The following is a 27,892-nucleotide window of genomic DNA, read 5'->3' as shown; positions in this document are numbered from 1 at the left end:
GTGTGGTAGCGCTGTGATCTCCTCCTCTTCCTGCCCGGGCCCGGTAGTCGGTGTTGTACCCACGTGTTTGTGTTCCCGGTGTTCGCTGCGCTGATCAGGATGAGTTTTGTGCGGGAGGATTCGGAGGACGGCCCGGTGGAGAGTTATATGTTCGGTGAGATGTCTGCTGACTGTGTGCTGGGGGGACTACAAGACTCAGCATGTCCTATAGATGATCACATGGCGGAGGGGTGACAATCTACTATAGGACTACAAGGCTCAGCATGTCCTATAGATGATCACATGGTGGAGGGGTGACAATCTACTATAGGACTACAAGGCTCAGCATGTCCTATAGATGATCACATGGTGGAGGGGTGACAGTCTCCTATAGGACTACAAGACTCAGCATGTCCTATAGATGGTCACATGGTGGTGGGGTGACAATCTCCTATAGGACTACAAGACTCAGCATGTCCTATAGATGATCACATGGTGGAGGGGTGACAATCTCCTATAGGACTACAAGGCTCAGCATGTCCTATAGATGATCACATGGTGGAGGGGTGACAATCTACTATAGGACTACAAGGCTCAGCATGTCCTATAGATGATCACATGGTGGAGGGGTGACAGTCTCCTATAGGACTACAAGACTCAGCATGTCCTATAGATGGTCACATGGTGGTGGGGTGACAATCTCCTATAGGACTACAAGACTCAGCATGTCCTATAGATGATCACATGGTGGAGGGGTGACAATCTCCTATAGGACTACAAGGCTCAGCATGTCCTATAGATGGTCACATGGTGGTGGGGTGACAATCTCCTATAGGACTACAAGACTCAGCATGTCCTATAGATGGTCACATGGTGGTGGGGTGACAATCTCCTATAGGACTACAAGGCTCAGCATGTCCTATAGATGGTCACATGGTGGTGGGGTGACAATCTCCTATAGGACTACAAGGCTCAGCATGTCCTATAGATGATCACATGGTGGAGGGGTGACAATCTCCTATAGGACTACAAGGCTCAGCATGTCCTATAGATGATCACATGGCGGAGGGGTGACAATCTCCTATAGGACTACAAGGCTCAGCATGTCCTATAGATGATCACATGGTGGAGGGGTGACAATCTACTATAGGACTACAAGGCTCAGCATGTCCTATAGATGATCACATGGTGGAGGGGTGACAATCTCCTATAGGACTACAAGGCTCAGCATGTCCTATAGATGGTCACATGGTGGTGGGGTGACAATCTACTATAGGACTACAAGGCTCAGCATGTCCTATAGATGGTCACATGGTGGTGGGGTGACAATCTACTATAGGACTACAAGGCTCAGCATGTCCTATAGATGATCACATGGTGGTGGGGTGACAGTCTCCTATAGGACTACAAGGCTCAGCATGTCCTATAGATGATCACATGGTGGAGGGGTGACAATCTCCTATAGGACTACAAGGCTCAGCATGTCCTATAGATGGTCACATGGTGGTGGGGTGACAATCTACTATAGGACTACAAGGCTCAGCATGTCCTATAGATGGTCACATGGTGGAGGGGTGACAATCTCCTATAGGACTACAAGGCTCAGCATGTCCTATAGATGGTCACATGGTGGTGGGGTGACAGTCTACTATAGGACTACAAGGCTCAGCATGTCCTATAGATGATCACATGGCGGAGGGGTGACAGTCTACTATAGGACTACAAGGCTCAGCATGTCCTATAGATGATCACATGGTGGTGGGGTGACAATCTCCTATAGGACTACAAGACTCAGCATGTCCTATAGATGGTCACATGGTGGAGGGGTGACAGTCTACTATAGGACTACAAGGCTCAGCATGTCCTATAGATGGTCACATGGTGGTGGGGTGACAGTCTCCTATAGGACTACAAGACTCAGCATGTCCTATAGATGGTCACATGGCGGAGGGGTGACAGTCTACTATAGGACTACAAGGCTCAGCATGTCCTATAGATGATCACATGGTGGAGGGGTGACAATCTCCTATAGGACTACAAGGCTCAGCATGTCCTATAGATGGTCACATGGTGGTGGGGTGACAATCTCCTATAGGACTACAAGGCTCAGCATGTCCTATAGATGATCACATGGTGGAGGGGTGACAATCTCCTATAGGACTACAAGGCTCAGCATGTCCTATAGATGGTCACATGGTGGAGGGGTGACAATCTCCTATAGGACTACAAGGCTCAGCATGTCCTATAGATGGTCACATGGTGGAGGGGTGACAATCTCCTATAGGACTACAAGGCTCAGCATGTCCTATAGATGGTCACATGGTGGTGGGGTGACAATCTCCTATAGGACTACAAGGCTCAGCATGTCCTATAGATGGTCACATGGTGGAGGGGTGACAGTCTACTATAGGACTACAAGGCTCAGCATGTCCTATAGATGGTCACATGGTGGTGGGGTGACAATCTCCTATAGGACTACAAGGCTCAGCATGTCCTATAGATGGTCACATGGTGGAGGGGTGACAGTCTACTATAGGACTACAAGACTCAGCATGTCCTATAGATGGTCACATGGTGGAGGGGTGACAATCTCCTATAGGACTACAAGGCTCAGCATGTCCTATAGATGATCACATGGTGGAGGGGTGACAATCTCCTATAGGACTACAAGGCTCAGCATGTCCTATAGATGGTCACATGGTGGTGGGGTGACAGTCTCCTATAGGACTACAAGGCTCAGCATGTCCTATAGATGGTCACATGGTGGAGGGGTGACAATCTCCTATAGGACTACAAGACTCAGCATGTCCTATAGATGGTCACATGGTGGAGGGGTGACAATCTCCTATAGGACTACAAGACTCAGCATGTCCTATAGATGGTCACATGGTGGTGGGGTGACAGTCTCCTATAGGACTACAAGGCTCAGCATGTCCTATAGATGGTCACATGGTGGAGGGGTGACAATCTCCTATAGGACTACAAGACTCAGCATGTCCTATAGATGGTCACATGGTGGTGGGGTGACAGTCTACTATAGGACTACAAGGCTCAGCATGTCCTATAGATGGTCACATGGTGGAGGGGTGACAATCTCCTATAGGACTACAAGGCTCAGCATGTCCTATAGATGATCACATGGTGGTGGGGTGACAATCTCCTATAGGACTACAAGGCTCAGCATGTCCTATAGATGATCACATGGTGGTGGGGTGACAGTCTACTATAGGACTACAAGGCTCAGCATGTCCTATAGATGATCACATGGTGGTGGGGTGACAGTCTACTATAGGACTACAAGGCTCAGCATGTCCTATAGATGGTCACATGGTGGTGGGGTGACAATCTCCTATAGGACTACAAGGCTCAGCATGTCCTATAGATGATCACATGGTGGTGGGGTGACAGTCTACTATAGGACTACAAGGCTCAGCATGTCCTATAGATGGTCACATGGTGGAGGGGTGACAATCTCCTATAGGACTACAAGACTCAGCATGTCCTATAGATGGTCACATGGTGGTGGGGTGACAATCTCCTATAGGACTACAAGGCTCAGCATGTCCTATAGATGGTCACATGGTGGTGGGGTGACAATCTCCTATAGGGCTACAAGGCTCAGCATGTCCTATAGATGGTCACGTGGTGGTGGGGTAACAGTCTACTATAGGACTACAAGGCTCAGCATGTCCTATAGATGGTCACATGGTGGTGGGGTAACAGTCTACTATAGGACTACAAGGCTCAGCATGTCCTATAGATGGTCACATGGTGGTGGGGTGACAATCTCCTATAGGACTACAAGGCTCAGCATGTCCTATAGATGGTCACATGGTGGAGGGGTGACAATCTCCTATAGGACTACAAGGCTCAGCATGTCCTATAGATGGTCACATGGTGGAGGGGTGACAATCTCCTATAGGACTACAAGACTCAGCATGTCCTATAGATGGTCACATGGTGGAGGGGTGACCGTCTACTATAGGACTACAAGACTCAGCATGTCCTATAGATGATCACATGGCGGAGGGGTGACAATCTCCTATAGGACTACAAGACTCAGCATGCGCTGCTGGTAGTCACATGGGACCACCTAGGATTGGGGGGTGGTGTAAGTCTTCTATAGGACTACAAGGCTCAGCATGTCTTATTGATGGTCACACGTTTGGGGTCTTTTATAGGACTACAAGGCTCAGCAATCCATATTTATGGTCACATGGTTGGGAGGGACTTGTCTATAGGACTACAAGGCTCAGCATTCTATATTAAAGGTCACATGGTTGGGGGGGGGGGGGGTTGATTGGCTCTGGGTCGGTCTCTATAACACTTTGTATTTTCCAGGCTGTGAGTTGTCCTCGAAGATCTCCCATTACACCTTCCAGGGCGAGGAGGACGATGACTGCGAGCACAACCTGTCCCTCTGCTCTGTAAGTCCCGCATTCCATAACCCCCCCCCATATACTATACAAGATACGGTAATGACATGGGGGCTGGAGGGAGGAAACACTGTGCACTGGACCAGTGTTAATTTTGGCAGCTAATTTCAATTTAGTTTTAGTTTTAGTCTTAGGACTAAAATGGCATTTTAGTTTTAGTCCTATTTTAGTCTTCTGCAAGTGTTTTAGTTTTAGTCGTATTTAGTCGACTAAAACTCCAGTATATTTTAGTCGACTAAAACGCCCTACATTTTAGTCGACTAAAACTCATTTTAGTCATCTATAATCCAATGGGTGTAGTTCAATTGTAATTTGTAATGCCTTATTTAAGCATTTCTCTACAATTTCCGAACTCATTATATACTACTGCTGGTCCTGGAGTGAAAAATCTAATATGTTATTATTTATGCTTTGAGCATGCACCAGTGTTAATTTTTGGCAGCAAATTTCGATTTAGTTTTAGTTATAGTCTTTTGACTAAAATGCCATTTTAGTTTTAGTCGTATTTTAGTCATCTGAATTGTGTTAGTCGACGAAAACGTTTTAGTCGGTTTTAGTCGACGAAATTAACACTGCACTGGACAGGAGATTGACACTTGCAGAAGTTTCAGTTTCATAAGATATATATTGTCAAAAGTATTGGGACGCCTGCCTTTACACACACATGACCTTTAATGGCATCCCACTCTTAGTCCGTAGGGTTCAGTATTGTGTTGGCCCACCCTTTGCAACTAGAACAGCCTCAACTCTTCTGAGAAGACTGTCCACAAGGTTTAGTAGCAGGCCCGGATTGGCTAATCGGGAGCACCGGGAGAATTCCCGGTGGGCTGGTCAGTTTTTTTGACCACTAGGGCCGTTGTCATGGCCAGGGGTGGACTGGCCAAGTTGCCTGGGGGGCCCCACGCAGGGTGGCAATTTCCCCGATCTGATCCCCCAGGACACCGCAGCAGCACCTTTAGACTGGTTGCTAAGATGGCCAGCCGCCTGGCGTCTAGCAACCAGTGACGTGCAGAGAAGAGGACCCAGAATGCACGGCGGAGGAGGATCTTCCTCGTCCTCCTCTGCGCCTATTGGAATGTGTGGCATGTGGCTCCACCCACCTCCTCCCTGCATCTTCACTGTGCGGCCGACAGGGGCGGAGACTGCCGGTGGGAGGAGCGAAGGAGGAGAAGGCGGCACCCAGGGACAGCTAGCAGCTTTTTTAAATGCAGGAATAATGGCTTTTTTTTCAGCCAGGACCTTCGGCGCTGCCTCCTTGCATTGCCCAGCTTCTGTGTTTTATAAGTGACAGCAATCTCGGCAGCACGCTCAAAACCCTCCCTGCTCTTCCTGAATATTCAACAGAGGAGGGGGCGTGGCAGGATGAGCAGGGGGTGTGGCACGACGAGAAGGGGGCGGGGCACTTGCCTCGAGCCTACAGTATCACAAGAAGCCCATGGCATCAGCCTGACCTGACCTGTAAGTTACAGTCTATTCTTTTCTGTGGGGCAGAGGACAGGGAGGGGAGCCCTGTACTGCACTGGGCAGGGAGGAGAGAAAAGATCTGTAATGGGAGGGGGGGGCAGAAATTTTGGAGAGAGCTCTGTACTGGGGGGGGGGAAGGGTTGACCTGTGAGATATGCACACCTGCCCTCTGTACATAGCATAAGCTGTCCAACACAAACCTGGAAATGTTTCAGAAATAACAAAAAGAACAATATTATATATTACTTTGCAGTGAAGTGACAGTGCTAACCTACATACACATATATATGTATATACTCAAGATCCTAAATAATCTTCCAAAAAGCATGTATAATAGTGAAACAGAAAACATACTATAATATCCTTAATATGCAAAATCAATAAATATAATGTGTGAGAAATAGAACGGCCATCTGTAGATCAGCAACTGTGTGTCAGGAAGCCCTTACAAAACACCTCCATGTGCAATGAAATTTTAACCCATTACAGGTTATATTGTGCCTTTTGTATGTTTGTTTATAGTCAGGTGTGGTTTCACTCAAGATGTATGCTCCTCTTCCGCTGGAAAACACTCCGCTGGGGAATGAGTACGCAAGGTATGAAAGAATAGGCTTTTAGCATAGTTGGTCTTAAAAATGAGGTATTTTAAAAATATTAAAAACACTTATATTTGCAGTACTTGCCAAAACGCATGTAAAAAAACAGTCCTTGGGGACGATAAATCTCCTCACCGCAATACTTCTGTGGGCACGGAAGTATCTAGGTGAGGAAGAGATTTTCCACCCCAAAGGACTGTTTTTTTACATGCGTTTTGGCAAGTACTGCACTCCTGAACCCTGACCTCTGTAGGTAGTGCGATCCTGAACCCTGACCTCTGTAGGTAGTGCGATCCTGAACCCTGACCTCTGTAGGTAGTGCGATCCTGAACCCTGACCTCTGTAGGTAGTGCGATCCTGAACCCTGACCTCTGTAGGTAGTGCGATCCTGAACCCTGACCTCTGTAGGTGGTGCGATCCTGAACCCTGACCTCTGTAGGTAGTGCGATCCTGAACCCTGACCTCTGTAGGTAGTGCGATCCTGAACCCTGACCTCTGTAGGTAGTGCGATCCTGAACCCTGACCTCTGTAGGTAGTGCGATCCTGAACCCTGACCTCTGTAGGTAGTGCGATCCTGAACCCTGACCTCTGTAGGTAGTGCGATCCTGAACCCTGACCTCTGTAGGTAGTGCGATCCTGAACCCTGACCTCTGTAGGTAGTGCGATCCTGAACCCTGACCTCTGTAGGTAGTGCGATCCTGAACCCTGACCTCTGTAGGTAGTGCGATCCTGAACCCTGTAGGTAGTGCGATCCTGAGCCATGCACTCTACACATAGCACACTCCTGAACCCTACCCTCTGTAGGTAGTGCAATCCTGAACCGTGCATTCTATATGTAGCGCACTCGTGAAACCTTACCCTCTGTAGGTAGTGCGATCTTGAACCGTGCACTCTGTACGTAGAGCACTCCTGAACCCTGTAGATAGTGCAGTCCTGCGCCGTGCACTTATCACATAGCACACTCCTGAACCCTGCCCTCTGTAGGTAGTGCGATCTTGAACCCTGCACTCTGTACATAGCGCTCTCCTGAACCCTGCCTTCTGTACGTAGTGCAATCCTGAACCTCGCACTCTGAATGCAATGTACTCCTAAACACTGCACTCTGCACGTAGTGCACTCTGTACGGAGCACAATCCGGAACCCTGCACTTTGTACATAGCACAATCCTGAACCTTGCACTCTGTATTCAGTGCACTCCTGAATCTGCACTCTGAATGTAACATACTCCTGGGCTCTGCATATAGCATACTCCTAAACCCTGCACTCTGTATATAGCACAATTCTGAACCCTGCACTCTTTATCTAGCACAATTCTGAACCCTGTACTGAAAATTCAATGCACTCCGGAACCCTGAACTCTGTACACTGCACACTATATACAAAGCACACTCCTGAACTCTGCACTCTGTGCTTAGTGCACTCCTCAACCCTGTACAAAGCACACTCACACTCCTCAACTCTGCACTCTGTAGGTAGTGCACTCCTCAACCCTGCAATCTGTACATAGCGCACCGCTGAATTCTGCACTTTGTACGTAGCACATTCCTCAACACTGCACTGTTCACAATGCACTGCTCAAACTTGCACTTTATGTGTAATACATTTCTCAACTCTGCATTCTGTACATAACGCCCCCTAAACTCTGCACTTTGTGCATAATAAGCTGCTAAACCCTGTACTCTGTATGTATCACACTTCCCTCTTTCTTTCCTCTCCCCCTCTCTCTCCTTCCCTCTTTCTTTCAACCTTCCTTCTCTCACTCCCTGAATGAATTACAAGGCTGTAGAGAACAGTGCGCCATTGCAAACTTATATTCTGAGGTTTTAATATTATTATTTTAATATAGTCAGTCCTGAACTTAAAGCGGAATTCCAACCATTTCACTCACCTGTCCAACGGTCCAGCGATGCGGCCGCCCGAAGCCTCGATCCTCTCCCTCTGGTCTCGGCGGCGCCGGCATCACTGCTGTGGGCACCCGGCTGTGACAGTTTGCGGCTTCACAGCCGGGTACCCACTGCGCATGCGCGAGTCGCGCTGCGCATCTTGATTGGCCGACAATCTTCTGGGACCTCTGACATGTCCCAGAAGATTGCAGGGAGGGAGGGGGAGAGGAGAACTTCCGTTCAGGGCGCCGCGGCGCTCCGAGCGGAAGTGGGAGCGGGTACCTGTCAAAACTAGGTACCCGCTCCCCCCCCCCCAAAAAAATGACATGCCAAATGTGGCATGTCAGGGGGTTAGAATACCTAAAGCGGAAGTTCCACTTTTGGGTGGAACTCCGCTTTAAGTGGGCTGGTCTAAGGCATGAAACTCCAGGACTGAAAATGAGTCCCACTCCGGCCCTGTTTAGTAGTGTGTATATGGGAATGTTTGACCATTCTTCCAGAATTGCATTTGTGAGGTCAGGCACTGATGTTGGATGGGAAGGCCTGGCGCAGTCTCTGCTCTAATTCATGCCAAAGGTGTTCTATCGGGTTGAGGTCAGGACTCTGTGCAGGCCAGTCAAGTTCCTTCACCCCAAACTCGCTCATCCATGTCTTTATGGACCTTTCTTTGTGCACTGGTCCAAATCATTTGGTGGAGGGGGGATTCCCTTCCCTTCTCTTTCCCATTTCTGAATTTCTATACATGTTGATAATCACACTAGGCCTGAAGATTAGTAAAACCCCCAGACATATATTTTCTGAAAGCAAAGACCCTTCCTGTGCTGACACTGATTACTCCCAATTCCTTACATTTCATCTTGCAGTATTAGCCCTGGTTTACACACATATGAGATGTCGGACATTGCATGTAATTCGGAGCGCACTGCTCTGCAAATCACATGAAGTGTCTGTGCGATGCCAATTCAGCCAAACAGATTGTATGGCTGAAATCGCATCACATTCAGACTTAAGTCGCACAGGACCCTTTTTTTGGGTCCGCACCAGAATCTGATCACATGGGTGGTCACACCAATGCAACCTGATTCATGTCTGGACTGACAGTTCGCACTGCGATATCCGAACTGATCTGGGGGTGTTAACTTTTGAGTTGACACCCCCAGCGATTCGCATATGTCAGTGTGACCTGCCTGCGAGTTGGGTGCGATGTGGGAACCCGCAGTGGATTGGCAGGGTTCCTGCATCATTTCCTATCCAAATGACTTCAAACCCCACCAGTCCCCTCCCCCGTGCTGACATTGGTCCCCATTCACACAGCTATTCTCGCTTTCTCTGCCATCAGTAATTTTGTTACATAGGTTGAAAAAAAGACACCGATCTGTCTATTTGAACCATCAGAAAAAAATGATTAGATGGAAAATCTCCATATACAGAACCCCGTATCCATAGTTTATCCAGAGGAATGTAAAAGAAAAACATAAAATTGGTCCCAATTGCTCCATCGGGGGGAAACAAAACATTCCTTCTGAATCCTGTAAGGCTACTATATGTTCCCTGAATCAACAGGGACACTTCTGAACAATACATGAAAACATGTCCCGGGCATCCCTTTACAGGTGCATGCTCAAGTTACTAATAGGCAGTCAGTGGCCTGCAGAGAGGAGCATGCAAGTCTAAAGGGATGCTGTAAATCTGTTTTTTTTTTTATATCTAGATAGATAAGTGTGTGTGTGTGTGTGTGTATATATATATCTATCTATCTCTCTGGAGAGAGGTATATGGTGTTTAGGCCCCTCCCCCCAAAGACCTGACCACTCCCACCAAAGACCAGCAGACAGAAGCGGTGAGGGCATCGCTGGGTCTCAAGAGATTTCCTGAAAATTAAATCATTTGATTAGAAAATTGTAATTGCACTTTGATTGGGGGAAAGTAAGGTGTTCTATACACTTGATATAGATGGAAGTGATGGTGACTTGGTTTGTTTCTCCCCCTCAGATCAGCCTCGGGGAAGGAGTCCGGGATGAATACAATGTTGTAGAAGTGACGGCCCGCAATCATATCAATGAGGACATCACGGTGCCCATCGCCACGCTGAAGCTCTCCTGTCAGACTATGGTGAGGATTGAATAGATAGTGGGGTGGCCTTGAAGCGCCGGGCTTTAGGGGTCAGAAGCACCAACCAGGGAACCGGCAGACTACAGGCTGATATATGTACTAAATGCAATAAAAACATTTGCCTTTAAATCCTATGGAACCTCTTCATGCCCTGCGGGTGCGTTTCAGAAAATCCTGAATGCTGCATCTTTAGTGTGCTCTTCAAAACTGCACCAAAAACGCAGCTCCCCATTGAAATGAATAGAAAACGGACTGCACTGCTCTCTGTAGGTGAAGGGCCCTGAGTTGAAAGGCTTTTCTCTTACGTCCTCCGACAGTCGCCGCCCACTCACACAGTCTTCACCAATGGGTATTGACCTTTGCTCCGCAGGAGTAGCTAGGCACAAGACTTGTTAGTAACAAAAGCTTTTAGCATAGACACACCCCTAGGGGCTGTCCCCTCAGTCAATACCTCCCTGCACCAGCATTCCCAACTGAAGATGCATCGTGCGGAGCTGGGTATCGGACTGGCCGCCCTGGATCCCCAGCCTGCCATCGAACGTTCAGCTACGGTTCGCCCTGGCGCCATGAACGACCCATCCCTGCTCGCTGCAGGGATGCTGCCTGTGAGGTGGCTACCTCACCGGACGCTTTCTGCGGTCATGTGCTGCGTTCTCCTGTGTCCCGGCTGCGGCACTCCCTGTCATGAAGGACAGCGGTTTGTCGTTTTTGTGACGGCCCCCCACGCCATCTGGTACGGTAAGCACCTTCTGTGTGGGGACCATCTGTTTTGGGGGTGTCAGTCTGTGGGTGCATACAGTTAGTGTGCGGTGGGCTGCGCTCGCCGTGGTGTTTAAAGGGCCAGTACCTTTTCTATCCCATACCGTTTTTGGCATGGATTCCCAGGATAGCAAGTTCCCCCCCCGGCCCTGGTGGGGGACCAGGGGACTGCTGCACCCCCCGAGGGGTCTGATCTGGCCACTGTAGTGGCTTCCTTGGTGTCACACAGATGCAGGTGCTGATGGCTGAACGTTCCGCTAAGAGGGCCAGGTTATCCATTTCCTCTGATTCAGAGGGCGATGTGGCTGCTGTGGCTGGCGTGCCCTTTTCGGGGTCTCGCTCGTCTCTGGACCTTATGGGGTCTGAGGGGGAGGCGGAGGTGGAAGGGGTTGATACTTCTCCCCCTGGCTCGCCTGAAGAGCTTGCACTCATGGACGAGTTAATTGCTTCTATCAAAGACACGCTGCATCTGGAGGATGAGCCTTCTCCTCCAGCTAGGGTGTCCTCTTTTGGGACACATAGAACCCGCAAATCGGCGCAGGTTTTCCCCTGTCCCGCGGAATTTCATCACACGGTTAATGAGCAGTGGCGCACTTTGAAGAAGCCCTTTACAGTGCCCAGTAGGTTTAAACTGCTTTATCTCTTTGCGCCTTCCACCGATGAGCGTTGGTGTGTAGCGCCCCAAGTGGATCACGCTGTAGCCGTTTTAAACAAGGCTACCCTGGTTCCTACGGTGGATACCCCGGTTTTCCTGGACCCTACGGACAGGAGGTTGGAGTCTCTTGCCCGTCACGCATATATGGGGGCTGGCTCTATGCTCAAGCCTATTTTTGCTTCAGGTATGGCAGCCCAGGCGGTGGCGGATTGGACGAAGGTGCTCAGACGCACCCTGGTAGCTGATTCAGCTCCGCCGACCACGCTGGCTATGGTGGACCAGATCCATCAGGGGGTCATGTACTTGTGCGATGCGGCCTTGAATGAGGCCCCTTTGGCTGCACGCCTGTCTAGTGTCGCGGTGCTTAACCGTCGACTGATCTGGCTGAAAAGTTGGTCGGCCGACCAATCTTCTCGCAAGACGGTAGCGGATTTTCCCTACGCAGGTTCTCGCCTTTTCGGCGAGGCTTTGGATACTCTGGTGAAAGGAGTTACCGGGGGTAAGAGCACTGTCTTACCCCAGAATCCGAAAAACAAGTCCTTTCGTGGCAAGCGGAACTCCTCCTTTAGGCCCTCTCAAGGGTCCTTTCGTGCCTTTCGGTCACAGTCTAAGGGCAAGCCCTTCAAAGGCCAGGGCACCCAGAAGAAGCCGTGGGCAGGTAAGCAGAAGTCCGGCCAAGTCGGTTCTGCGACCCACTCCGCGTCCGCCTGAAGGGACGCCCTCACCCGTTTCTGGGGTGGGGGGACGTTTGCGCGGTTTCCTCCAACCTTGGCTGTTCCGTATCCAGGACAGGTGGGTTCAGGAAATCGTTCGATCAGGTTACAAGATCGAATTCCTTTCTCGGCCGGCGGGCAGATTTTTTCCCTCAAATCTTCACCTGCCTCCGGAGCGTTTGAGAGATCTGCACCTGGCGGTGCGGGACTTGCGGACCCAGGGGGTGGTGGTCCTGGTGCCTCATCGGGACAGGTTTCGGGGGTTTTACTCCAATCTGTTCACTGTGCCCAGAAAGGAGGGCAAGGTGCGTCCGATCCTGGACTTAAAAGCTCTGAACCGCTTCGTGCGCGTTCGCATGGAATCCCTGCGCTCAGTGGTGGCTGCCCTGAGCCCGGGGGAATTTCTGGCCTCTATCGATTTAAAGGATGCGTATCTACACATCCCCATTTTCGAGGGTCACCAGAGGTACCTTCGATTCGCCATCGTGGAAGACCACTATCAGTTCGTGGCGTTACCTTTCGGTCTCGCTTCGGCTCCGTGGGTTTTTACCAAGGTCCTGGCGCCTGTTCTGACTCTATTGAGAGCCCAGGGCATTGCGGTCTTGGGGTACCTGGACGATCTCCTGTTAAGATCGAGTGCCAGCCAGAGCCTATTGACCGATCTGTCCGCTACGGTGCAGACGCTCCAGGAGTTCGGGTGGACCATAAACGTTCCGAAGTCGACGTTGTGCCCTTCGGTTCGCCTTCCCTATCTGGGGATGGTTCTGGACTCTGTTCAGGCGAAGGTCTTCCTTCCGGAGGACAAGCTCGGGACACTTCGGGACGAGGTCAGGTCCCTCGGGGACAACCGATCGTCGTCGTTAAGGACATGCATGAGGTGTCTGGGTCTGATGGTCTCCTCTTTCGAGGCGATCCCCTTTGCCCAGTTTCACACGCGAGATCTCCAAGCGGAGATTCTTGCCAAGTGGGACGGGCGACCTCAGTCTCTGGATCTGCGGGTCTCACTGAGCCACCGCACCAGAAGGAGTCTTCTGTGGTGGCTCCAGTCCCCGACGATGTCGGGGGGCAAGTCTTTTCGTCCGTTGTTCTGGACGGTGGTCACCACGGATGCCAGCCTGTCGGGCTGGGGTGAGGTCCTGGGCAACCTGTCCGCCCAGGGAACTTGGTCGAAGGAGGAATCCTCCCTTCCGATCAACATTCTGGAATTGAGAGCGATAAAGCTTTGTCTTCTACAGTGGTCGGAACGGCTTTAGGGCCGTCCGGTTCGGGTTCAGACGGACAATGCCACCGCTGTGGCCTACATCAATCACCAAGGGGGCACCAAGAGTGCCCGAGCGGCTCGGGAAGTGTCAGAAATTCTGTCCTGGGCCGAGACACACGTTCCGGCGATATCGGCAGTGCACATTCCGGGGGTGGACAACTGGCAGGCGGATTATCTGAGCCGCCAGACCCTGGATCAGGGGGAATGGTCCTTACACCCGGATGTGTTCCAGATGTTGTGCGCGAACTGGGGTTCCCCGGATGTGGACCTGTTCGCGTCTCGTCTGAACAACAAGGTGGAAAGATTCGTGGCAAGGACGCGAGATCCTCGGGCGGACGCCTCGGACGCGTTGGTGGCGCCCTGGCATCAGTATCGCCTGATGTATGCCTTTCCTCCGATTCAGCTCCTGTCCAGGTTCCTTCGCCGGTTGGCCTCGGAACCGCACACGGTGATTCTGGTGGCTCCAGACTGGCCTCGCCGGTCTTGGTACGCAGACCTCGTTCAGCTGGCAGTCGGGCCTCCGTGGCGACTGCTGGTGCGGGAAGACCTCTTGTCTCAAGGGCCGATCTTCCATCCTGCTTTACAGTCGCTGGCTTTAACGGCCTGGCTGTTTGAAAGCCAGGTCCTGAAGGATAGGGGTCTTTCCCTGGAGGTCATTCCTACTCTGATCAAGGCTAGAAAAGCCTCTTCGGGAAAGATTTATTATCGTACTTGGAAAGCGTATTTTGCCTGGTGTGAGTCCAGGGGGTACTCCCCTCGCTCATACTCGGTGTCGAGAGTGCTGGCTTTCCTCCAAACTGGTGTGGATCAGCGTCTGGCGCTGGCCACGATAAAAGACCAGATTTCTGCTCTGGCTGTTCTGTTTCAGCGTCCTGTGGCGTCAAATTCTTTGATTCGCACCTTTGTTCAAGGGGTGCGTCATTTGGCCCCTCCTCGGAGGGAGCCCTTGCCTCCGTGGGACTTGAACTTAGTTCTGTCTCTTACAGCATGCTCCCTTTTGAAAAGATCAGGGAGATCTTGTTGCCTCTGCTGTCTAAGAAGGTTGCCTTTTTGGTGGCGATCACTTCGGCTCGCAGGGTGTCGGAGCTAGCGGCCTTGTCCTGTAGCTCTCCTTATTTGATTCTTCACAAGGATAAGGTGGTCTTGCGACCTAACCCGTCCTTTCTTCCGAAGGTGATCTCGGATTTTCACATTAATGAAGACATTGTCTTGCCTTCGCTCTGCGCGAAGCCAAAACATCCTAAGGAGATTGCCTTACATTCTTTGGATGTTGTTCGGGCGATCAGGGTTTACCTGTCATCTACTAAATCCTTTCGCAAGTCGGATTCCCTCTTTGTCCTTCCTGAGGGACCTCGGAAGGGCATGGCGGCGTCGGCTGCGACCATTGCCAAATGGATCAGACAAACCATTGTGCAGGCTTATGCTTTGAAGGAAAGGGTTCCGCCTTTCCCTGTGAAAGCGCACTCTACCAGATCTTTGAGTGCGTCTTGGGCTTTCCGGCATCAGGCTTCGGTGGCCCAGGTGTGTAAGGCGGCGACTTGGTCGTCCATGCACACCTTCTCCAAGTTTTATAAGGTGGATGTTCAGGCATCGGCCGATGCCTCCTTTGGCCGTAAAGTTCTCAGTGCAGCAGTGCCATAGGGACCCTTGTTTTTGGGTCTTTGGCTGCTTGGGGTGTTTTACCCCTGGGTTACTTGTTTTCCTGGGTTGTTGCTCCTGTTGAGCACTTTTTTTCCTATTGCCCAGCTGGTTCTCTTACGGTATGTAAGGTTCCTTTCTCTGCTGTGGGTACTGCGTTGCTTTTCTGCGGCTGCGTCTCCCACCCCTCATGTCTACACTGCTTTGGGACGTCCCATTGGTGAAGACTGTGTGAGTGGGCGGCGACTGTCGGAGGACGTAAGAGAAAACTGAATTTTTGTAAAATCTTACCGTAAAATTCCTTTCTCGAGAGTCCTCCGACAGTCGCCGCCCCTCTTTTGGGGTTTTTGTGTACTCTTACTGCTATGCTACCAAACTGAGTTGGGAATGCTGGTGCAGGGAGGTATTGACTAGTGGGACAGCCCCTAGGGGTGTGTCTATGCTAAAAGCTTTTGTTACTAACAAGTCTTGTGCCTAGCTACTCCTGCGGAGCAAAGGTCAATACCCATTGGTGAAGACTGTGTGAGGGGGCGGCGACTGTCGGAGGACTCAGAGAAAGGAATTTTACGGTAAGATTTTACAAAAATTCAGTTTTTTTTTTACAAAAGAAAGCGCATCGCTCTGTTAATTCTATACTGGTACGATAATGCTTGGGACCAATGGTCCTTAAGCCCTGGTTCACATTTGTGCGAGTGCCGGGTTCGCATGTCATGTCGGAGCGCACTGCTCCTTCATTACATGCGATCGGCTGTGCGGTGCGAGTTTAGCCATACAGTTCGTATGGCTAAATTCGCACCGCAGCTGCAGCAAACACGCACAGGGACCCTTTTTTTGAGCCGCATCAGGATCGGATCGCACAGCGGTTCACACTTGTGCGATCCGATCCTGTGCGAACTGCACGATCGCACTGCGATATGCGATCAAACTGGGGGTGTCGTTAAGATTACATTGACACCCCCAGCGTATCGCATATGGCAGTGTGAACTGCCGGGGGTGCGTGTGCGATGCGGGAACAGGCTGCAGATTCGCAGCCTTCCCGCACTCGCATAAGTGTGAACTGTCTCTTACTCCCATGTTGTTGTTAAATGTTACAAATTTGCAGAGAGGAACTCTTGTATTTGTTCAGATTTTTGCACACACTTTTGGATACAAAACAGTTTAATTTTTCTTGTCATTTCTTTAAAAATAAATAAAATTCAAGCAAAAGAAATTAATTGAAAACTCGTCAAAAACCAACTGTAGTGTTTGATGCATTTTTTTTTTTTTTTTTGAGTCACAGGTGCATGCTGGGAGTCAGGCACCCAGAAAATGCACCAGAAATGCATATGCTTTTTAACCATTTACTGTTTGCGCTATAGCCGATAAGACGGCTACAGTGCAGGCCCCAAGTTCTAGGACACGAGCACGCCTCCTGTGCACCTCCCTGGGCCACGCTCTGTGACTGCTGTGTGCTTTGAACATAGCTGGTCACAGATCATCAGTGCAGCCTCATTGGGTGGGCCGTAGGTGGGGCCCCTAATTGGGTGGGCCGTAGGTGGGGCCCCTAATTGGGTGGGCCGTAGGTGGGGCCCCTAATTGGGTGGGCCGTAGGTGGGGCCCCTAATTGGGTGGGCCGTAGGTGGGGCCCCTAATTGGGTGGGCCGTAGGTGGGGCCCCTAATTGGGTGGGCCGTAGGTGGGGCCCCTAATTGGGTGGGCCGTAGGTGGGGCCCCTAATTGGGTGGGCCGAAGGTGAAGAAGAAAAGTTACATATTTGCAAAATGTTATAACAGAAACTAAGAAAAATATATATTTTTTTCAAAATGTTTGGTCTTTTTTTTTTGTTTTTATTTAGCAAAAAACCCAGTGGTGATTAAAGAGGAGTTCCAGGTCCCCCAATTTAAAAAAATAAATAAATAAATAAATGAAAGTCAGCAGCTACAATTACTGTAGCTGTTGACTTTTAATATAAGGACACTTACCTGCCCAGGGATCCTGCAATGTTCTCACCTGAACTGATTGCTTAATTGGCTTCGGGTGCAGGCTCTGACATAGCAAGCAAAGGAAACGGGAAGTGAAGCCTTGAGGATCCACAGCCAGTTTCCTACTACACATGTGCATGGTCCCTTAAGCCTCGTACACACGCAACAAATTTCCGCCGACCGGTCGTCCATCTTTTGTCCAGAGTGGTGTTTTGTTGGTTGGAATGTGCCTAGACTGCACACAAATTGACAGAAGGGGAGCTATTCACTCACTTTTTTTTTTTTTAATAATTACTGTCCAAGCACTATCTAGGTGAGCGTGTATGAAGTTTGGCTTTAAAGTAGAACTATGGGCAAAACCTTTTTTTTCCATTTTGGATACAGTAATGGTGGTTAATTACCCCTGTCATATTTTTTTTTTTTTGCCATCTTTGCCCCATTGCAGAGATTTCCCTTCACTTCCTGTCCTATAGCCAAACAGGAAGTGAGAGGAAATCCCTGCAAATTAGGGGAATTCCTTGGGGACCCCCAGGTCATCATAACTAGTGTCACCATTTGGAAGATTTCCCCTCTATTACTTTTCTGGGGACAACCCGGAATTTGGAATTTTCTTTCACTTTTTTAACCACTTGCCTACAGTGCACTTTCACCCCCTTCCTGCCCAGACCGATTTTCAGCTTTCAGCGCTCTCACACTTTGACTGAGAATTACTCAGTCATGCAACACTGTACCCATACAAAAATTGTGTCCTTTTTTTCACACAAATAGAGCTTTCTTTTGATGGTATTTGATCAATACTGGGTTTTTTATTTTTTGTGCTATAAATAAAGACTGAAAATATCGTGAAAAAACGCATTTTTCTTTGTTTCTGTCATAAAATTTTGCAAATTAGTCATTTTTCTTCACAAATTTTGGCCAAAATTTATACTGCTACTTATCTTTGGTAAAAATAACCTAAGTAAGTGTATATTATTTGGTCTTTGTGAAAGTTATAGAGTCCACAAGCTATGGTGCGAATCATTGAAAATTGATCACACTTGATCACACCTGATGTACTGAAGGCCTATCTCATTTCTTGAGACACTAAAAAGTCAGGAAAGTACAAATACCCCCCAAATGACCCCTTTTTGGAAAGTAGACATTCCAAGGTATTTAATAAGGGGCATGGAGAGTTTTTTGAAGTTGTCATTTTTTCCCACAACTCTTTGCAAAATGAAGATTTTTTTTTTTTTTTTTTTTTTACAAATTGCCGTATTAACAGGTTATTTCTCTCACACAGCACATGTATACTTGCAACTACACCCCAAAACACATTCTACTACTCCTCCTGAGTATGGCGATACCACACGTGTGAGACTTTTTCACAGCCTGGCCACATACAGAGGCCTAACATCAAAGTAGCAGCGTCCGGCATTCTAGGAGCACAAATTACACATATCATTTCCTGACAACCTATCGCACTTTTGAAGGCCCTGGAGCACCAGGACAATGGAAACCCCCATAAAATGACCCCATTTTGGAAAGCAAACAGCCCAACGTATAATTTTTGAGGCATAATGAGTCTTTTGAATATGTCATTTTTTTCCACAAGTTTTTGGAAAATGTGGAAAGAAAATGAAAACACGTTTTTTTTTTACACAAAGCTGTCCATTTATGCAATATTTCTAACACATAGCATGTACATAGCAAAAATTGCACCCCAAAATACATTCTGCTATTCCTCCTGAGTATGGTGATACCACATGTGTAACACTTTTTCACAGCCTGGCCACACACATAGGCCTAACATCCAAGTAGCGCTTTACACAAAGTTGTCCATTTATCCACTTTAAGACTGGGCCTATTTTTGACACTTGGTGTTTACAAGCTAAAATCATTTTTTTTGCTAGAAAATTACTTGGAACCCCCAAACATTATATATTTTTTTTTAGCAGAGACCCTAGAGAATAAAATGGAGATCGTTGCAATATTTTTTATCACACCATATTTGCGCAGCAGTCTTCCAGATGCGATTTTTTTTGAAAAAAATTCACTTTTTTGAACTAAAAAATAAGAAAACAGTAAATTTAGCACAATTTTTTTCCATAATGTGAAAGATAATGTTACGCCGAGTAATTAGATACCCAACATGTCATGCTTCAAAATTGCGAATGCTCACAGAATGGCGCCAAACATTGGTACTTAAAAATCCCCATAGGCAACATTTTAAAAATTTCTGCAGGTTACTAGCTTAGAGTTACAGAGGAGGTCTAGGGCTCAAATTATTGCTCTCGCTCTAACGATCGCGGCAATACCTCACATGTATGGTTTGAACACCGTTTACATATGTGGGCGGGACTTGCGTATGCGTTTGCTTCTGCGCGCGAGCTAACGGGGACAGGGCGCTTTAATTTTTTTTTTTTTTTTTTGTTCCTATTTATTTTATTTATTATTTTTTTATTTTTACACAGTTTAAAAAAAAAAATGTTTTGATCATTTTTATTCCTATTACAAGGAATGTAAACATCCCTTGTAATAGAAATAGGCATGACAGGTCCTCTTTATTGTGAGATCTGGGGTCAAAAAGACCTCACACCTCACAACTACACTAAAAAAGAAAAGAAAAAAAAAAATTGTTGAAAGAGGAAAAAAAAAAAAGAAAAAAAAAAGCGGCCCTTTAAACCAGTTGCTAGGCAACGTCTTTTGACGTAGCTCCGGTCCTCCAAGACCATAGAGTTGAGTGAGGGCCATCTTGCCCTCACTCGACTTCCTGTCTCTGAGGATCCGGGACCGGATAGTTTTCCCCGCTGCCGGCGGGTCCGGTAAGCTGGGAAAACGTCTGGGACGCGGCAGGAGGGGGGGGGGCACCTCTTCCCCTGCACCGTAAGGGTAATTCCGCGGCAAATCCGCCACTGGGACCACCCTTATCTGAAAGCCGACCGCCCGCCGTTTCAAAAAATACCGGGGTTATGGGGGCTATCTGCTGCCATAACCCCAGTATTTAGCTTTTAATGGCCGACGCATATAGTCGTTAGGCGGTCAGTAAGTGATTGCATGCATATGGCAAACAGGTGACGATGACTGATGGGGTGACAGGTGACGATGACTGATGGGGTGACAGGTGACGATGACTGATGGGGTGACAGGTGACAATGACTGATGGGGTGACAGGTGACGATGACTGATGGGGTGACGATGACTGATGAGGTGACAGGTGACGATGATTGATGAGGTGACAAGTGACGATGATTGATGGGGTGACAGATGACAATCACTGATGGGGTGACATGTGACGATGATTGATGGGGTGACATGTGACGATGATTGATGGGGTGACAAGTGACGATGATTGATAGGGTGACAGATGACGGTGACTGATGGGGTGACAGGTGACGATGACTGATGGGGTGACAGGTGACGGTGATTGATGGGGTGACAGGTGACGGGCGATGGTCACTGATGGGTGACAGGTGACGGCGATGGTGCACGGCGGTACTGATGGCAGTCTCTGGTGACCGGTGAATTTTAGGCTACGTTCACATGTGAGCGTAGCGATCGCGGGCAGAATCACTGCGATTCTGCCCGTGATCCAGAAATCATTGCAAATGGCGGGACGCCTGTGCGTTGCCCGTGATTTGCAATAGCACCCCAAACGCTGTGCGATGTTGCTGCAATTTCCGCCTGCCGAATCGCGGTAACATCGCGCAAACAATGCATGACGCCCCAAAGAAGCTCTTGTACCTTTTTTGGGCGTCATGCGTTGTTTGCGCGATGTTACCGCGATTCGGCAGGTGGAAATCGCAGCAACATCGCACAGCGTTTGGGGTGCTATTGCAAAAAACGGGCAACGCACAGGCGTCCCGCAATTTGCAATGATTTCCGGATCGCGGGCAGAATCGCAGTGATTCTACCCGCGATCGCTGCGCTCACATGTGAACGTTATGGGTGTCAATTTCTGGGCACTGATGAGGTGACTGTTGGGTGACAGGTGACATTGGGGGGGGCTGAGGACTGTGTGGGGGGACCTTTATTAGTGTGATTTTACTTTTGCAGGTACACAGAGCAGTAACTCGCTGTTTCTAGTTCTTCTCCCCTCATACTGGAAACTGTATGAGGAGAGAAGAGCTAGTAACACTGAGTTACTGCTCTTTGTTTACATTTTCTGATCGGCTGTGAATGGATTCACAGCCGATCACATAGTAAACAGTCACTGTCAGTGACTGTTTACTACTGCCGGTGACAGCTGTGTTCCTACGGAACACAGTGCCACCGACATGACCGCGCTGCGCGCTCCCGATCGCGCATGCGCGGTCATCTCCCGGCCGCCTCCATTGTGATCGGCTGTGTCATTGGAACACAGCCGATCACGTGGGAAACAGCCACGCCCAGTGGCTGTTTCCCCCCTGCCGGTGACGGGGGGTGTCCCGGGGACACCCCGACACCGCCAGTGCACGGCGGCGCGCCCGCGATCGCGCGCCTGCCGTGCATTTCCTGGGTCACGTCATATGACGTCCGCCCAGGATAATAGCCGCACCGTCCCGCCGTCATATGACGGCGGGCGGGCGGTAAGTGGTTAAACACATAAAAGATACTGAGAGACATAGCAAGAGCTATGGAAAACACAAAAATATTTAATTATCAATGATTTAATTAGTAAAATAACATTAAAGAAAAAAACGCAATATTCCGGGACCGCAAAAACTGAACTGCGATATAACGGGGGTTTACTATATATATATATATATATATATATATATATATATATGAAATACCATAGGCATTGTCTTTAGGCAGGTAATTGTTAATTGACATTTGCATGGGGGGTGTGTTCAGATACCAGTATTCACCAATTTTTTTTTTTTTTTTTATCGGCTCTTTCAGGTGAACTTGGACAACTTTGTGATCCAGCCGCCGGTGACATTTCGCCTGAAGTCTGGCTCAGGACCGGTCCTTCTTTCTGGGCAAGTGATTGTTGGTAAGGCAGTATACAAGTGAAAGTGTTGTCTCTCTTAGCCAATAGAATGTTTGTTTATTTCCATTGTTTAACCTGCTGCCCTAGGATGACAGCTGGCTTCTGATTGGCTGCTGTCTGTATCTTCAGTTACCACGGCACATCAGGAACCTCAGGAACCCAACTTTATTCTTAACTTAAAAAAAAAAAAATGCTGAGCAGTCCAACAAAGATCATACTCCATGCTGATTGGAGACTTCCAGGGGGTGTGTCTGGACTGCTGCGGAGAGGCTACTGCTTACACACATTAGGCAGCAGCAGCCTTCACTGTAGTGGCGGGGGACATGCTGATTTCTCCCAGAAGGTTCTCCGGGGCCAGTGAAGAAAAGTGTTATTAGTTTAACAAGTTACTGATTATTTAGTTCATCTTTACCATAAAATGGTCCATGCATTCCAGTGTTCCCAGTACACAGCTCTGGTTTTAGACAAGGCTCTGCTCTTAAACCACTTGACCTCTGGAAGATTTACCCACCCCCCTTCATGACCAGGCCATTTTTTTGACAATTGCACGGTCATGCAACACTACCTAAATAAAATTTATATCATTTTATTTTTCTGACAAATAGAGCTTTCTTTTGGTGGTATTTGATCACCAGAGGGTTTTTTATTTTTATGCTAAAAAACAAAAAAAATACCAAAAATTGTGTGTGTGTGTGTGTGTATGTATATATATATATATATATATATATATATATATATATATATATATATATATATATAATTATAGATTTATACCAATATGTATTCTGCTACTTTTTTTGGCAAGAAAAAAAAAATCCCAATAAGCATACGTTGATTTGCACAAAAATTTTATAGTGTCTACAAACTATTGGATATATACTAAAATTTTATTTTTTATTTTTATACTAGTAATGGCGGTGATCAGCTACTTATAGCAGGACTGTGATATTGAGGCAGACAATCCGACACTGACACTTTGTGGGAACCTGTGACACTAATACTGTGATCAGTGTTAAAAAATATACATGGTCACTGTGCTATCGACAGTGGCTGGGAGAGTATAAAACATCTAGGGCGATCAAAGGGTAAATGTGTGCCTAGCTGGTGTTTGGGTGTACTGTGTGAGGGAAGAAGAGAAGAGATGTATATTTTTTTCCTGCTTTGCAGGGACCCAAAATCCATCCCTTCCTCCCCCTTGTCAGAATGGAGATCTGCCTTCTTTACATAGAAAGAGCTCCATTCTGAGTCTCTGCCCAACGATTGGCAGGTACTGACAGGCATCCAGTCCCTGGCAACCGCAGATCGACTTCTGCTGAGGGATGGGCTATGGGGCCGCCCTTAACTAGGTAATGTCATAACTGTAGGTCATGTGCAACCTCTCCTAAGCCCACCCAAAAAACTTCTAGATAAGCAAGCCCCCCCACCCTGCCTAAAGGGGGAGGGGGGGGGAACGCTATGTCAGAGGGAGGCACAGACATACTGCGCAGGTTTTGAATGAGCCAAGGCAATGGTTCCTACAAAGCTGTGGGTTGCACATCCAATGCTCAGTGCTTTTGGGATGAGGGTTGTCTGTCTAGGAGTGTTGATGGATAGTCTTGGCATGGCCTACAGGTATGACATTAAAAAGCAATTCCTTGTTCAAACAGGAGCAGTGGCTTTGGCACTTTGAGGGGAGGAGTTAGAGGTATTACCCCCCCCCCCCCCACACACACAGTTTTTCTCCCAACCTACCTCTATTGCTGTTCAAAGCACACCCAGCCTCACAGTGAATCCAGTGTTGTCCTGTGATCTGCTGTTCAAGTGCCACCATCTTGGTCCTCTTCAACGGGGTATAGGCATTTTGCAGGCTGCTTCCCCCCTTTATGTCACCAGTGTTTACTGGTAGAGTGTACCAAATAACTACTAAGTTATATATCGAAGTTCAAATGAGATCCACTAAAACTAATCTAACTTAAATCAGAACTAAAGTCCACCATACTTACCTCTCCTTTTTAATGGTCCGAGGTTCCTCAGCGGCATTGGCATAATCTAGCCAGCTTCGGGTACACAAAGGGACGACGATGCTTGTAATGTCATTGGCCTAACGTTGCCATATTAGGATAATGATATCACAAACATACCCTTCCCCTTTGTATACATGCAACTGTGTGAGGTGTGGAGTGCACCAGGCGCAGCTGACTGGGCCGGCAGAGATGCAAACTATGATAAGCTACCCATGGGTTCTGCTGAACTGGATTCAGACCATACTCGGCTCCATATGAATGGGTAACCGTTCATTGAGATATGTTAGATAAAATACTGAGATCGGAGGTAAGGGAGGTTCCTATGTTCATGTCTCAGAAGTGGCGAGGACTTTTGGAGGCTTGTGGGAAACTATTAAATGCCCCACTGCTTTTAGAACAGTGGTTCTCAAACTTATTGGGATTAGTAGCCAGTAAACTTTGGGGGCTGAGGGCTCGCAGGTGGTCTGAGGGTACTGTGGGAAGTTGACTGGCACTGTGGGGAGTTGGAAGGGAATGGTTGGCCATTATGGGAGGTTAGGAGTCTGGAAGGTTGAGGGTCACGGTTGGCCACTACGAAAGGTTGGGAAGGGTAAGGGGCACAGTAGGCCACTGTTGGAGGTTGAGGGGCATATTGGGCCACTATGGGAGAATGAGAGGCACAGTGGATCCCTATGGGAGGTTGGGAGACCATATGGTTGCTGGGAGGCTAAGGGGTACAATGGGCCACTGTGGAAGGTTGAGGGTCACGGTTGGCCACTATGAAAGGTTGGGCAGCTCTGTGGGATGTTAAGGGGCACAGTGGGCCACTATTGGAGGGTGGGAGGTTGAGGGGCATATTGGGCCACTATGGGAGAATGAGAGGCACAGTGGATCCCTATGGGAGGTTGGGAGGCAATATGGTTGCTGGGAGGCTAAGGGGTACAATGGGCCACTGTGGAAGGTTGAGGGTCACGGTTGGCCACTATGAAAGGTTGGGCAGCTCTGTGGGATGTTAGGGGGCACAGTGGGCCACTATTGGAGGGTGGGAGGTTGAGGGGCATATTGGGCCACTATGGGAGAATGAGAGGCACAGTGGATCCCTATGGGAGGCAATATGGTTGCTGGGAGGCTAAGGGGTACAATGGGCCACTGTGGAAGGTTGAGGGTCACGGTTGGCCACTATGAAAGGTTGGGCAGCTCTGTGGGATGTTAAGGGGCACAGTGGGCCACTATTGGAGGGTGGGAGGTTGAGGGGCATATTGGGCCACTATGGGAGAATGAGAGGCACAGTGGATCCCTATGGGAGGTTGGGAGGCAATATGGTTGCTGGGAGGCTAAGGGGTACAATGGGCCACTGTGGAAGGTTGAGGGTCACGGTTGGCCACTATGAAAGGTTGGGCAGCTCTGTGGGATGTTAAGGGGCACAGTGGGCCACTATTGGAGGGTGGGAGGTTGAGGGGCATATTGGGCCACTATGGGAGAATGAGAGGCACAGTGGATCCCTATGGGAGGTTGGGAGGCAATATGGTTGCTGGGAGGCTAAGGGGTACAATGGGCCACTGTGGAAGGTTGAGGGTCACGGTTGGCCACTATGAAAGGTTGGGCAGCTCTGTGGGATGTTAGGGGGCACAGTGGGCCACTATTGGAGGGTGGGAGGTTGAGGGGCATATTGGGCCACTATGGGAGAATGAGAGGCACAGTGGATCCCTATGGGAGGTTGGGAGGCAATATGGTTGCTGGGAGGCTAAGGGGTACAATGGGCCACTGTGGAAGGTTGAGGGTCACGGTTGGCCACTATGAAAGGTTGGGCAGCTCTGTGGGATGTTAAGGGGCACAGTGGGCCACTATTGGAGGGTGGGAGGTTGAGGGGCATATTGGGCCACTATGGGAGAATGAGAGGCACAGTGGATCCCTATGGGAGGTTGGGAGACCATATGGTTGCTGGGAGGCTAAGGGGTACAATGGGCCACTGTGGAAGGTTGAGGGTCACGGTTGGCCACTATGAAAGGTTGGGCAGCTCTGTGGGATGTTAAGGGGCACAGTGGGCCACTATTGGAGGGTGGGAGGTTGAGGGGCATATTGGGCCACTATGGGAGAATGAGAGGCACAGTGGATCCCTATGGGAGGTTGGGAGGCAATATGGTTGCTGGGAGGCTAAGGGGTACAATGGGCCACTGTGGAAGGTTGAGGGTCACGGTTGGCCACTATGAAAGGTTGGGCAGCTCTGTGGGATGTTAGGGGGCACAGTGGGCCACTATTGGAGGGTGGGAGGTTGAGGGGCATATTGGGCCACTATGGGAGAATGAGAGGCACAGTGGATCCCTATGGGAGGCAATATGGTTGCTGGGAGGCTAAGGGGTACAATGGGCCACTGTGGAAGGTTGAGGGTCACGGTTGGCCACTATGAAAGGTTGGGCAGCTCTGTGGGATGTTAAGGGGCACAGTGGGCCACTATTGGAGGGTGGGAGGTTGAGGGGCATATTGGGCCACTATGGGAGAATGAGAGGCACAGTGGATCCCTATGGGAGGTTGGGAGGCAATATGGTTGCTGGGAGGCTAAGGGGTACAATGGGCCACTGTGGAAGGTTGAGGGTCACGGTTGGCCACTATGAAAGGTTGGGCAGCTCTGTGGGATGTTAAGGGGCACAGTGGGCCACTATTGGAGGGTGGGAGGTTGAGGGGCATATTGGGCCACTATGGGAGAATGAGGGGCACAGTGGATCCCTATGGGAGGTTGGGAGGCAATATGGTTACTGGGAGGCTAAGGGGTACAATGGGCCACTAGGGGAAGTTTGGAGGCTCTGTGGGAGGTTAAGAGGCACGGTAGGCCACTATGTTAAGTTGGTAGGTGCTACGGGAGCTGGGAGGTTTTGGGGTGTTTGAGGGGGGTACAGTGGACCACTTTATAAGGTTTTGGGGCACGGTGGACCACTGTGGGAGGTTGCGAGTCACTATGGGAGCTGGGAGGCTCCGTGGGAGGTTGAGGGGCATGGTGTGGCACTATGGGAGCTGTGTGGTCCTACAGTGGGTCATAGCCCTGTGGTTTAGAACATGTATCTTTTTAGATGTCCTTTTTAACTAGTTAACTTTTGTTTCTCTCCCCTTTTAGTACCGCTGGACTTGGATTCCGAGGAGGGGGAGGAGGATGAAGATGCCTCAGAAGAGGATGATGATGATGATGATGATGAAGAGGATGATGATTTATCTCCTATAAAACCAGCCAACAAGAAACTGAGACAATGATTACCTGTGGTCTTTGTATTCTGACCCAAATTGAGGTTGATTTGCCAAAGGCGCATAGAGCATGTTCACTTCTAAAGGGAACTTTCACTTTGCTAGGTAAATGAAGTGAAGCTCTGCTGACTTCAATCATCCAATCATGTGCAAGCAAAATCCTATTTTTAATGTCCCCTTGCACATGATTGATATCCTTTCACTGTGTTTTAAGTCATTTACTTTGCAAAGTGAAATTGGATCTATTCCTTTGGTAAATCAACCCTACT

The 27,892-nt window shown here is 48.9% G+C and overlaps 1 protein-coding gene across 1 annotated transcript; it reads left to right on the top strand.

Moving 5' to 3' along the window:
• Positions 1–30: 30 nt before the first annotated feature.
• On the top strand, positions 31–27,632 carry NPM3 (nucleophosmin/nucleoplasmin 3; the record flags this gene model as incomplete). Its single annotated transcript, XM_082267683.1, has 5 exons — positions 31–154; positions 4,321–4,406; positions 10,351–10,470; positions 22,317–22,410; positions 27,499–27,632. The coding sequence occupies exons 1-5, from the start codon at positions 100–102 to the stop codon at positions 27,630–27,632; spliced, it is 489 nt and encodes a 162-aa protein (XP_082123809.1). The 5' UTR covers positions 31–99.
• Between the last annotated feature and the right edge of the window lie 260 nt (positions 27,633–27,892).

This window comes from Pelophylax lessonae, assembly GCF_965119305.1.
Source record: "Pelophylax lessonae genome assembly, chromosome: 9".
NCBI classification, from domain to species: Eukaryota; Metazoa; Chordata; class Amphibia; order Anura; family Ranidae; genus Pelophylax; species Pelophylax lessonae.
This window is presented reverse-complemented; position numbering and strand designations above follow the sequence as displayed.